At 38.3% G+C, this 12,473-nt stretch overlaps 1 protein-coding gene across 2 annotated transcripts; it reads right to left on the bottom strand.

The window, feature by feature from the left end:
* Positions 1 to 11,128: 11,128 nt before the first annotated feature.
* LOC114628134 (prohibitin-like) lies at positions 11,129 to 12,000 on the bottom strand. Of its 2 annotated transcripts, XM_028776092.1 has the most exons (2): positions 11,584 to 12,000; positions 11,182 to 11,232 (listed from the first exon to the last, which is right to left on the bottom strand). In XM_028776092.1, the coding sequence occupies exons 1-2, from the start codon at positions 11,998 to 12,000 to the stop codon at positions 11,182 to 11,184; spliced, it is 468 nt and encodes a 155-aa protein (XP_028631925.1). The 2 variants fall into 2 exon arrangements, with proteins under 2 accessions (XP_028631924.1, XP_028631925.1); XM_028776091.1 differs by having other exon boundaries at positions 11,129 to 12,000.
* Positions 12,001 to 12,473: the final 473 nt, after the last annotated feature.

Genomic DNA, 12,473 nt, shown 5'->3' on the forward strand with positions numbered 1-12,473 from the left:
TGCTCTTACGTATGTTTGTAGGAAAATTTTGACCTCAAACTGTGTTAAAAGACAAACAAATCATGTTAAAATGTGAAAGAGTAGATTTGAGCAGACAGTTCTCTACATATGCTGCGTGGCAAACTGTAAGTGGCTTGGGTTCTGTCATTGAAATGTGAAATGATATCTTAGATAAGGTGTTCACAAAGGTGAGAAAAAGATATTTGATTGGCTGAAGTGGAAACATTGTCTCACTGACTGGTTTCAAGAAATTCTTGATAAATTTTATTTTTTAGTAAATAATGAACATTTACTAAATTTGGGCCTTCTTTCCATTTGTAACTTCAGTTACCGAGTTATTCTATTCTGATATGGCCTTCAAAGTAACTACTTTAACACCCATCTCATAGAATCATGGTTCAGGATCAATTGGCCTCTCTTGGTCTGTGCATTAATGAGGTAGCTCAGCATTACTGGAATATAGAGTACAGCATGCTCCTCAACTCTTAGCCAAGCAGGAAAAGATAGAAGGATAAAGTAAGTATGCTCATTATCCTTTTAGGAACATGTTTTATGACCTTCCCACTGGATTTTTTTCTCTTGAAAGCTTCACTGATCTCCATCCATAGCACCATCAGTCACAATCCAAGGCAGTACAGCTGGGTTTTTGTGAGACATTGTGAATACAAAGGATGTTCTTTCTCACCCTTCCCTTACACAGGGCATGCATTGAAGCTTACTATGTCTTTCTATCAAGGAATCCAATAACTAAATATTAATTATGTTTGGAAGGTAGGAATATAAATGAGAAATATTAATGAACTTTTTTGGAGTTTTTGCTTTGTATCAGTTTTTTCTTGGAGTTTCGTCAGAATTCTTACATCATACTCAGGTCAGGACATTAAGTATGCCCATATAAACTTTCAGGCTAACACTAATCTCTAACCTTCTTTAAGAACCTAACAATCAACATTTTAGTTCTCAGTAAATATAGAACCAAAGGACAAATAATATCTTGTGGTTTTGGTTGTAAAAAGTAAGTCCCCTAAGAAGTGATTTGTTAAATGGTTAGAAACAAAAATACCCCAAATAAAAGCCCTCTTAAGTTTATCTAATTTTTGATATTATGAATACCATGGAAATAAATTTAGCAAAAGTCTATCATTAGAAGCAGAGAAATTGTATTGGAGACATACAATAATATTTAGGGAACTTTGTTCAAAATTCATGCATTCAAATTTTTATTGGTATTAGGAATCAAATATATGAATTAATTTGGGCTACACTAAAGTTATCTTTCCAACAGCATCTAGTTGGTAGTATTTTTCTATAGATCTATTGATATACATGTATACTTATAGGGTATGCATATAGGTATAAACTTTCTAAGTTTTACACACACACACACACACACACACACACACCCCAAAGCCGACCTTATCTATCCTTTTTGAGTTTGAAATCAAGGCAGGTGGGAAAGCACTGAGATAATTAAAATTTCAAAACATGTTGGTAAATTTCTGAGACAGAATTAATGAGTGTGTGCAATAAACACAAATGTATACATAAATATATGTGGAAGCCACAAAATAAAACATTATTATTGTCATTATCTTATAATACGATCGCCTCTGTATTATAAATGGGCTGAAATGGGAAACTTGTTTCCAGCAATTAACTCCTATGGGAAAAACTAGCAGTTTGTTTGAAGGGACTCTGGACAGCATGAGCGTGGAGAACATGGGTTTGGCAGGCCTTGCTCTTGACCCCGATTCGCTCTGCCATGCTAAAGAACTGTTGAACTCATTACTAAAGCTAGTCACAAAGGTTTAGTTCTTATTTGGCAACTCCCCCCTACTGAGGCTGAGTACTAAGGTCCAGCTAACCCAGCCCCCTTTAGCTCACCTAATTAACATGCCCAATTAAAATTAAACAATCCTAACACATGGTTTCAATTATATCTTTATAAGCTGCTTTTTGCCTATGTACCATGTCTGTCTCCTCTTTATCCAGAGGTTGTCCTTTGTCCCTCTCTGGGACAAATCCTCCGTACCCCTCCCACGTTCCTGTTCCCCCTTTCTCCCCTTTCCTTTGTTCCCTTCCCCTTCTCCTCCTTCTTCCTCTGTCTTTGTCCCTTATCTCTGCTCTCTATCCCTGTGGGACAAATAAACCTCATTGTGCTGAGACCTTGTTCTGAGAACTTAGGGATACTGAGCTGATACTTTTTCCTGCAATGTTTTCATGCAAGAATTTCTCAAAAAGTGCTCTAAAATACTTCAAATCTAGTACAATAAGATTCAGTTCAAGTCAATTCCATATATTTAGGCTTAGTGAATTATTTTTAATTATTTTAAAAGTGATAAGCTTTTTCTTGTCCCTCTACCTAACTTATAGGTTGATTTCCAGGTGCGCTGATAACAGATATAGCCATACTTACCAGAGAGACAAACTGTATCAAGCATCAGCAGAAAATCTTCAGATCTCGACATCTTGATTAGTGACATACCTTGTGGCAATGGGTTTTGAGTGTGACCATTAAAAGCTGCATCATTAACACTAGTATTCTTGGGATGCACCAATCTTATTGTATGCTGTCAGTTGCATTGTGGGAAACCATTCAAATCTTATAAATTAGCAAGCTCTGAAGGTAGTATGAAGTGTGTATGGGTCATCAGAGAAAAGCCGCTGACGTTACAGACCATGTTTATTATTCTAATAAGAACAGAAAAGGCAAATTCTCTCCAAGGATGATCCTCAGATGTCAGTTCATGCACTTCATGAAGCACAATTTTGGAAATTGTGAACAAGAAAGCTATGTTCAAACCTAAGGCTTAGAGTTCAAGGAACAATGGGACAGCAATGGTCCTGGGAACAGCAACAATTCTCTGCTTGATAATTAGTGATGTCTTCCCTTAGCATAAAGTTTCACTGATACTTCATGACAAAGACAGAGGACAAATTTTATACTCAAAGAAAGAGCAAAAACTATTAAGTTGAATGAACTGAAGTGGAGGGCAGAGAGATGGGGTGGAACTACATACACGTGAGCACACACACACACACACACACATATATATATATATATATATACCTGGTTTTAGATGGAGGTATGTTTTCACAATCACAAGTCACTCTGAAAATCAGTGTATATTATAACTATATTGTGGCAAAGAAGCTGTCTTGAAGACACTTGCCAAATGTCATAGACCATACTCAGAGAATAATGTGTTTCACCTCAAATTGCCTAACCTGCAAGTTGGTGGATAGTAGAACAAATTCACAAAAAGTCTTAGAAAATGTAAAATCTCAGTGTTTTAAAACAATGTCTACTAAGGGATGTACTGTATTGTAATCAAAATTATGAATAAATACAAAATACTTAAGATTAAGACAATGATATTTATATTTTGATAACAATTACAATGTTTGACTTTTCTAAAATTCATTGATTTAATATAAATACACTTTTAATAAATAACTATTTATAAAAAACTTACATGTTAATTGTTCTATGTGCAAATAAATTTGTCTTTTTTATATACAAGTCATTTGTCTTTATTAGATATAATTTTCAGTTTAAAGTGCAATAGCAGATTATTGTAGGCATATAATTTGTTATGCTGAAGACAATTTTTTAAATATGAACGGTTACATTAGCACTATTTCAACACATCATACCCTGGGCTTTTTATAATACCTATTCTGAACCAAATGTAGCTAGCAGGTTCAGTTCCAGAGCCACGAATGTGAACTAAAAATTAAAATTTGGCATTGAAGAATTTAAAAAAAAATGTGATTTAACTTCCCTTAGGTTTTCAAAAAAAGGGTTATCAATTTGAGTCTTTGGCGAAAGAAGAGAAAGAGATTTATGTGTAGGCTCCCTTTTCTCTTTCCTTTCTTGGTGAAATATCTCCTTTGAAGACAGTAACATCTGCAAAATGTTAAGGTTTGCCCAGAGAGCCCTCCATCTTAGTTTGAAAGAGCTGAGAGTCCTCAGACCTCCTCATAGCTGGTGTCTAGATAAGTCTATGCATTGCCTTACACTGATTTCAAACACGTTGAAATGATTGGGCCAGTTCTTTAGCTTTAGTCATTTCCAGGGAAAAAGGGACAATCAGTACCATTAAAAGATAAGGAACCAAAGTAAAGCAGGAAAAGGGAAATATAGTCCATTCACAGCAAAAATCATTTATGCCAATGAGAAAATGATGGCATCATTAGTTGAGTCCCCGACCAAAATAGCAAAAGGTGCAGTCAAAACATGAGTCAAGAGTTTCTGATACCCAAGTCAGTGCTACAACTGTACTGCTAGTCAAGGGATCTAGCAAATGAACTACATTCTCATTCTTCCAACTTAAGCTTTGTCAGGAAATTGGTCTCTATCACATGCTTTAATGGTATGTTTACTGAATATAGCATATGTCAGGAACTTCATTGTAGTGTTTTGTTTTTGCAAATTCTATAACAATATATAAATTCAATAATAAGAGTTTCTTGAAGTCTGTATTTTGTGTCTCTCTGAGTCTCATTTTTCCAATAATCTATTGTCTTTTGAAGTAGCACCATGTACATGTTTACATACACATATATGTACATGCATGCATAAATAATATATGTGCAGATACTTAGATTGTCACTAAACTTTTAAAATTCAAATATAAGACACTTATACTACAGATATTGTTATCTAAAAGAGATTGATATTCTCTTCAAATCTTTTTCATTAGACCTCCTTGTAGCAGCACCAAGATACTGAATGTCTATATTGATCTGTCCTTTCTGAGAACTTTTCCATGTCCATAGCTTTGTAGACAATAACTTTGTTCAGATAAAAGGCTTCTCTTTTTTATTTTCTCTTCATTCTTTTTTTCCTCTGATCTTGTCCTTCGCCAATTTTTTATTCTTTACTTAGATAGGCAACTTAATATAAAAGATAAGAACATTTTAAAAATTGTATGATACAAGCTGCTAGCAGTTTGTGAAAGTTGTTTAATGCCCATTTCTACCCTTACAATACTACCTTTAAGATCCATGTATTGGGCCAGAAAAGTGGCTCATCAGATCAAGAAGGCAACTGCTTTGTTCACCTGGAAAATTCCTCGAACCAATATAAATAAACTCAAATAAAGGGTTTCACAAAAGTCTCTTGTAATCTCCATATGTGCATGAAGCCAGTTGTCCCTACTTTATATCATGCATATACACAGACATGCAGTCATAAGTGCACACGCACCTGTGCATACACACACACACACACACACACACACACCAGTATTGCAAACTATCAATTAGAATGAAGTTGAATAGAAAGCATTAAAGAGTGATAACTACAAATTATATTATGAGAATTTTATACCATTTAAATTTTATTTATGTATACATTTAAACATGTATCTGGCTGTATTTAAGAAAAAATGAAATTCAGGAGTGCATGCTTGATAGCTCTATACAAGGGAATGAGTTCTGTGTCTTTATCGTTCTATAAAATTAACTTCCCATAATGTAGGGCAGTAAACATAATTTAAAAATATCTTTGGTAAAATGTATTTTTATGCAAATTGAAATCAGATTGTTTAGCTTATTGAGCATCTATTGATTAGAATTGGTAGAGCAAAGACAAATTAGCTATATTGTCCACAGCAGTAGGCTTATTCACTGTGGATGTCATCTGTGGATCCACAGTCGAGTTTCATATTAATTACATAATATAAAAAGTAGCTTTGATGTCTATGACAAAAATCCTCCCAGCATGTCTAAATACCTGTCTTAAAGGTATTGTTAACTTTGTTTCTAATGAACCAATAAAATAATAAGAGGATAAAAAACAAAACTATGGTTAAACTGCTACATTAATATCCTTTGAAATTTTTTCTTTTTCTACCCTCAGTGCCAATCCCCACAGTCAGAAAGATTTTGCTTGGGGAAGAATTCACATCTAAAGAATGCAAATTTTTCAACATTTAATTAACTCACTAATTAATTTTGACAAAATTGAAAAAAGGTCTTATCACATGTACACTTAGTGACTTCGAAATGATCTCCACCTATTTGACTTTATCTGATTTAACAGAAAAGGTAGCGCGATCTGGTCTGATCCGCTGCAACCCAATCACACTTGTGGACAATCAAATTGGTTCTTAAACATACAGTAAAGACAACATAATTTTTTAAAAATAAGTATTCTCAAATTATTTATAGCTGAAGCCATTTAAAACTTTAGCAGTCTGATGAAATATTTTTGAAAATCTGAACATATTCTACACAGAGAAATTGGCATCGTGCCTGTGATCTAAAGTGAGACTGACACAAATTTTACCTGCAAGACAGTATTTAGAAAAGGAAAGACTTATTTCTATATTTCAGGAGCTAAACATTCTTGGAATAGAAGAGGAGCCATCCATAGGGATCACAATTCAGACGAAGTATGTCTAGAACAGCATGAGGAGTTTGGAAAAGGAAGTTACTGGTAATACTGTAACAGAAAGCTCAAGCCCTCCTGCCAGCTGCACGGGCTTCAAACCTTGGCTTACTGAGTGACGAAAAGTAGCTCCCTAGTTGCATTGTGAAAAAATAATAAGGAAGTGACATGAAGGCAGACATGCAGATTAGAGCCAACCCCTTCTCCCAGAATGTGAAAACACTCAAGCCAAAGGTAATAGAAACGCCATTCATTCATCTCCTTGCTTTCAGCTTGTCTTGGCTCAACATCATTCTTTTACAGGGAGCCCTTCTATTTTCCTTGTTTTCTGTTCATATCCCTTTGCCAAACTTTATCTGCTTTCATGATTACTATTGGTCTCCTTTGCTAGAATAAAAAAAAATGCCTCATAAGAACTTGGCCTCTGACTAGTTTATTGCACCAGCATGAACAGCTGATACTTTGCCTTCTACTTTTTACTGTCTTTTCATCTTTTGGATGTTTACCGGGAAGCAGGTGTGATTTTACTGGCCCTTTGGGCTCCCTTATCCTTTCTCTAAAGTACCATCTTTTCACCATATGGCTGCTTCCTGCCATGTAGCTGACTTCCCTGACACAGTAACACAGACTGCCATTCTCGCGTAAGTTAAGATGCCTAACCCCACATGTATTTGAAATCACCTAAGATATCTTGTCCATTTTATTCAAGTTTATACTTCTTGTATCTTTCTAAACAAACTCAAAGGATCTAGCTAATACATTTGTATGGATCTTTATAGTTTTGAATAAGAATTCAGCTTTTAATCTGTGACTGAATAAGCCATTTATTTTCTACCTTGTTCCATTTTTTTCATCAAATTATTGCCCTCTTATAACTTAGCAGTAAAAAAATTTGGCTATGAGCATGGGATACAAATTTAACATTTCTTTGAGCTATATGTGATTCAAGATATTTCATTGTACAGAATTATTCATCTTTTTGTTGAAATTTTTAAAAATCACATAAGATTATATGTTTACCAAATAGAACATATTTCAAGTCCACTACATCTTACATATATGACTTCATATAGTTATTACTTTGTATTTGACACATTTTATACCTATTTTGAAACATAGTTTTGGTAGTAAAAAGGTATGTTTTGATATGCTATATGGGCACAGAAATAACAATATTAAGTAAAGGATGCATTTGAGATGTCACAATGTCAGATGTGCAGGAAATATGATTATAAAAATTCTCATAAATGGCATAAAATAGAAGATAGGAATGGATACAAGCTGAACTTTCATTAGCATCTATCTATGTATCTATGTATCTATGTATCTATCTATCTATCTACTATGTATCTACTATGTATCTATCTATCTACCATCTATCATCCATTATCTATCATCCCTCATCTATATATCTATATATCATCTATCAATAATCTATTATCTATCATCTATATATTATCTACCTATCATCTATCTATCTATCTATCTATCTATCTATCTATCATCTATCTATCATCTATCTCTCATCTATCTACCTATCATCTATTATCATTCTCTATCATATATTGGCTTTTCATATATTTACATGTAGTTGTATTATAGCTGACATCTGCTTAGCTATATATGTATGCATTTGTGTGTCTGAAAAATTGCTATAAAACTAAAAAGAATATTTTATGTGTATGTATGTGTATCTATGTGTGGGATGTACACCATTCCAAAAGCCACCACTGTCATGCGCATTTTTATATCAAGACCAAATCACCAGAACAAGCAGGCAAAGGGACTTCTCTCCAAGCCTGGGACTCACCTCATAGGTGGGGAGAACTCTGACAATGTCCTGAGGAGTCTGCATACACACCATTCCAAATGTGCACCCACACATATCCTTCACTCATGCCTGTATCTCTGCAGACACACAGAAACACAGAAAAAGAGGCACTCACAGAAATGTTCATCAGCATATTTGTTTAATGAATTACTCTTAGAGTACCCATTGATATATCATTATTTCTGAGAATTGCACCTCTGGGGAGCATTTCACCCCCTATGACAATGGTGCATCTAAAATGAAAGTCTCATTTGTTTTTTTGTTGAAAACCCTCATCCCAATGGACAAATATTCAGCACATTTGCTGGCATTTAGATAGAGCAAGTCTACATTTTTTTTCCTCTTCAGCTGTGTCTCCTACTGCTTCTCTAATTGGATGGCCTAGCCAATCCACCATTCCAAAACAGCCCCCTCTGCTTCCTCAACTAACTGTGCTGTTTCAGGCTGCAAAGGAACACTGAAGCTTCTGCAGAACGTGCATCGGCTTATAGGGGAAAATTAAATCTGTATTTCTTTGCTTTTAGTGCTTTATTTTCAGCTCTATGTCTTGTATTGGCCATATTATTCCAAAACCCTTGCAAAACAGCTCTCACTAACAGCAGCAAAACATAAAATCAGACATGAGCGAGAAGGAGTTGGCAGAGAATGCTCAACGATATTCAGCTTCAGGTCTATACAGAAAGAAAGAATTCCCATTCCTAGGATAAAGAATAGCAATGGTAGCCTTTGGTAAGATGCAGTTTAGGAAAATAATATGTTTTAAATGCATTAGAAGATTTTTTTTTTTACTTATTCACTTTACATCCAGCTCACTGCATCCCTCCCAGTAATCTCCCACAATGCCATTACCACCCCTTCCCTCTCAGCGCATTCTCTCCCACTGAGGCCAGACAAGGCAGCCCAGTTAGAAGAATATATCCCACAGACAGGCAATAGCTTTTGGGATATCTCTTGCTCCAGTTGTTCAGGATCCAGATGAAGAGTATATCTACTATATATGCAGAGAAAGGCTGATGGCTACCTTGTGTATGTTCTTTGGTTAGTGGTTCATTTTCTAAGAAGCCCAAGGGTCCAAGTTAGCTGACTCTGTTGTTCTTCCTATGGAGTTCCTATCCTCTTCAGGGCCCTTAATCCTTCCCAGAACATTTTCACAAGAGTTCACAAGCTCTATCCATTGTTTGGCTGTGATCTCTGCATCTGCCTGAATCATTTGCTGGGTGGAGCCTCTCAGCAGACAGTTATGCTAGGCTCCTGACTGCAAGCATCATAGATTATCATAAATAGTACCAGGGATTGCTGCTTGCCCATGGGATGATGGTTCTGTAGTTGGGATACTTATTGCTTGGCTATTTCTTCAGTCTCTGTTCCATCCCCAGTCCCTGCATTTCTTGTAGACAGGATAAAATTTTGGTAGAAGATTTTGTGGGTAGGTTGGTGTCCCTATTGCTTCACTGGGGTTTTCGCCGAGCTACAGAAGGAGGTCTCTTCAGGTTCCATATACCCAATAATGTAAGTCACAGCTAAGGTCATCCCATTAATTCTTGGGTGCCTCCCTTATCCCAGATCTCTATCTCTTCCTAGAGATGGTCCCCACCTGGAGATGGTCACCCTGTCAGTTGCAGATTTCTGTTCAACCTCATTCCAAGGGGCCATCTTGCTTGTCCCTCCCCACACCCAATCCTGAATCCCCATCCCCATTTTTCTCCCCATCTCCTTTCCTGTCCAGTTCCCTCCCTCCATCTGCCTCTTGTGACTCTTTTATTCCCCTCTTCTAAGTGAGATTCAAGTGTCCAAACATACTCCTTCCTTCTTGTTCAGCTTCTTTGGGTATGGAGTATAGCATGGGTATTCTGTACAGTATGGCTATCCACTTTTATAAGTGAGCATATCCTATGCATGTCCTTTTGGGACTGGGTTACCTTATTCAGGATATTTTCAAATTCCATCCATTTGCCTGCAAAATTCATGTTGTCTTTGTTTTTAATAGCTGAATAATATTTACATCGACCAGAATGCCATTCTGTGTTAAACCCAAGACAGCTCCATCTCCCAATTCTTAGTCCTTTACTATCCTTTTTTTGTTTTTTTTTGAATGTCTGGGTGTCATTTATTGACAGTGGCTTACATTGCGTTTTCTTTCCTTGATTGCTTCCTTCGGAGCACTGGCCCACAGCCCTTGAGAAGGAAGGGCAATCTCTGAGAGAGAGAGAGCGGGAAGGCAGGCGCACGTGTCCTTGGCATGTGTGCTCGGCCCAGCAGGATGTAATCCTTCAAGCTGGAATCCCATTGGGTATTGAGAGGACCGATGTGGGGGGTGGAGAGGAAGTCTTCCACAGGACTCACATCTCAGTCCAGGCGTCTTGTCCTGTCAAGTCCATCCAAGTCTTAGGACTCTGGTGGGGGCAGCAACATTAGGCCCACCCACCTTGATGGGCAGATTCTTCACTCCATGCCCTGGTTGCACACACCTGCTTACGCTGGTCACAGTTAAGTGGGAATGGGCCTTACAGTTAAGATACACCACTTCCTCTGGCCCTCCCCAGCAGCATCTGTCCAGGTTCATACGGTTGGAAAAACTGAGGGCTTGCCGTTTGGTTCAAGTGTGTGTGCCACTGTCTTTAAATCTTCCATATATGGCAGAATGGAGGCTCTAGGGCCTACCCAGGCTGCCAGCAGGCTCCCATCACCACACACATTGCCCTGCCTTTCTTCTGCAAACTGCCAGTGGCTAGAGTCGAAGGCCAGTCTGCACAGGCACTTGGCAGTTTTGGGTATGAAAGAGGGTAAAAAGTGTAACAATAAAAGCTTCGTTTGATAATTAGAGATCTGAAGTGATTTTACCTTTATTTCTTATTTCCTTCACTTTAAGCCAATCATTAAATTTCACAGTGATTTCTGGGATGGGGCAGAAGGAAGGCATCATTCAGAATGATGGAGGCCGGCCCAGTTGGCCTCACTGGGGAAGCTGGAGGAGCACGGACTGGCCCGCCGGCAGGTAGGTGATGTTCCGAGAGCGGGAGAGCTGGTAGGCAATGTCCTCGGCAGCTTCCAGCTTCCGCAGCTCGATCAGGCCGTCCCCGGCGGTGGCCAGTGAGTTGGCGATCAGCTCAGCTGCCTTGGAGTCATCCTCAGCAGAGATGATGGCTGCCTTCTTCTGCTGCTCAGCCTTTTCCACCACGAATCTGGCTCTCTCTGCTTCCTGCTGAGCCACCTGCTTGGCTTCTACTGCCTCTGTGAACTCCTTCCCGAAGGTCAGATGTGTCAGGGAGACGTCATCCAGGATGAGCCCAAATGTTGCTGCTCGCTCTGTGAGGTCATCGCTCACCTGCCTGGAGACCAGCTCTCGCTGGGTAATCAATTCTCCAGCATCGAACCGAGCCACCACGGACTTGAGGATCTCTGTGGTGATAGACGGCAGCACCCGCTCATCATAGTCCTCGCCAATGCTGGTGTAGATACGAGGGAGCTGGCTGGCCACTGGTCGGAAGAGGATGCGCAGTGTGATGTTGACGTTCTGCAGGTCTTTGCTACCAGTGATGACTGGGACATTCCATGGCCGAGAGTGGCAGTCAAAGATAATTGGTTTCTGTACCCAAGGGATGAGAAAGTGAGTCCCTTCCCCTCCCACAATGTCCTGTACGCCACGGAATCGGTCAAAGATGACAGCTCTGTGTCCAGCATCCACATTATATAGAGCAGAGTTCACCACGCCTCCTGCAACTGCTAACGCCAGGCCGAACTTTCCGATGGACTCAAACACTTTGGCAGCCATGACTCCTTCTGTTGCTTCCACTCACACCTGCTTTCACTCTGACCTCCACATGAATTCCCCAGACCTGCATACTCGTCCTTTACTATCCTATTCAGTGCTTTAAAATTGATTGCTTTCTTACTCTACTACATCTATTCCAAATTTTAGAAAACATAGTGCTTTTGGTTGTTTACCATTAAGTATTTACATTTTAGGTATAAAACTATCTTCTACCTCAAGACCGAGCAATATCACTCCTGGGAATATACCCAAAAGATGCTCCATCATCCCACAAAGACACTTGCACAACTGTGTTCATAGCAGCTTTATTCATAATAGCCAGAAACACTGGAAACATCCTAGATGTCTCTCAACAGAAGAATGGATAAAAAAAATGGTGAGGGACATCTAGCAGATGAGAAACTGGAAGCTTTTATCAGTGGACATGACCATTAAGTTTCATTAATGCTTATAGAGAGAGGAATTCAAAATCA

Source organism: Grammomys surdaster, unplaced genomic scaffold (assembly GCF_004785775.1).
Source record: "Grammomys surdaster isolate TR1022 unplaced genomic scaffold, NIH_TR_1.0 264, whole genome shotgun sequence".
NCBI classification, from domain to species: domain Eukaryota; kingdom Metazoa; phylum Chordata; class Mammalia; order Rodentia; family Muridae; genus Grammomys; species Grammomys surdaster.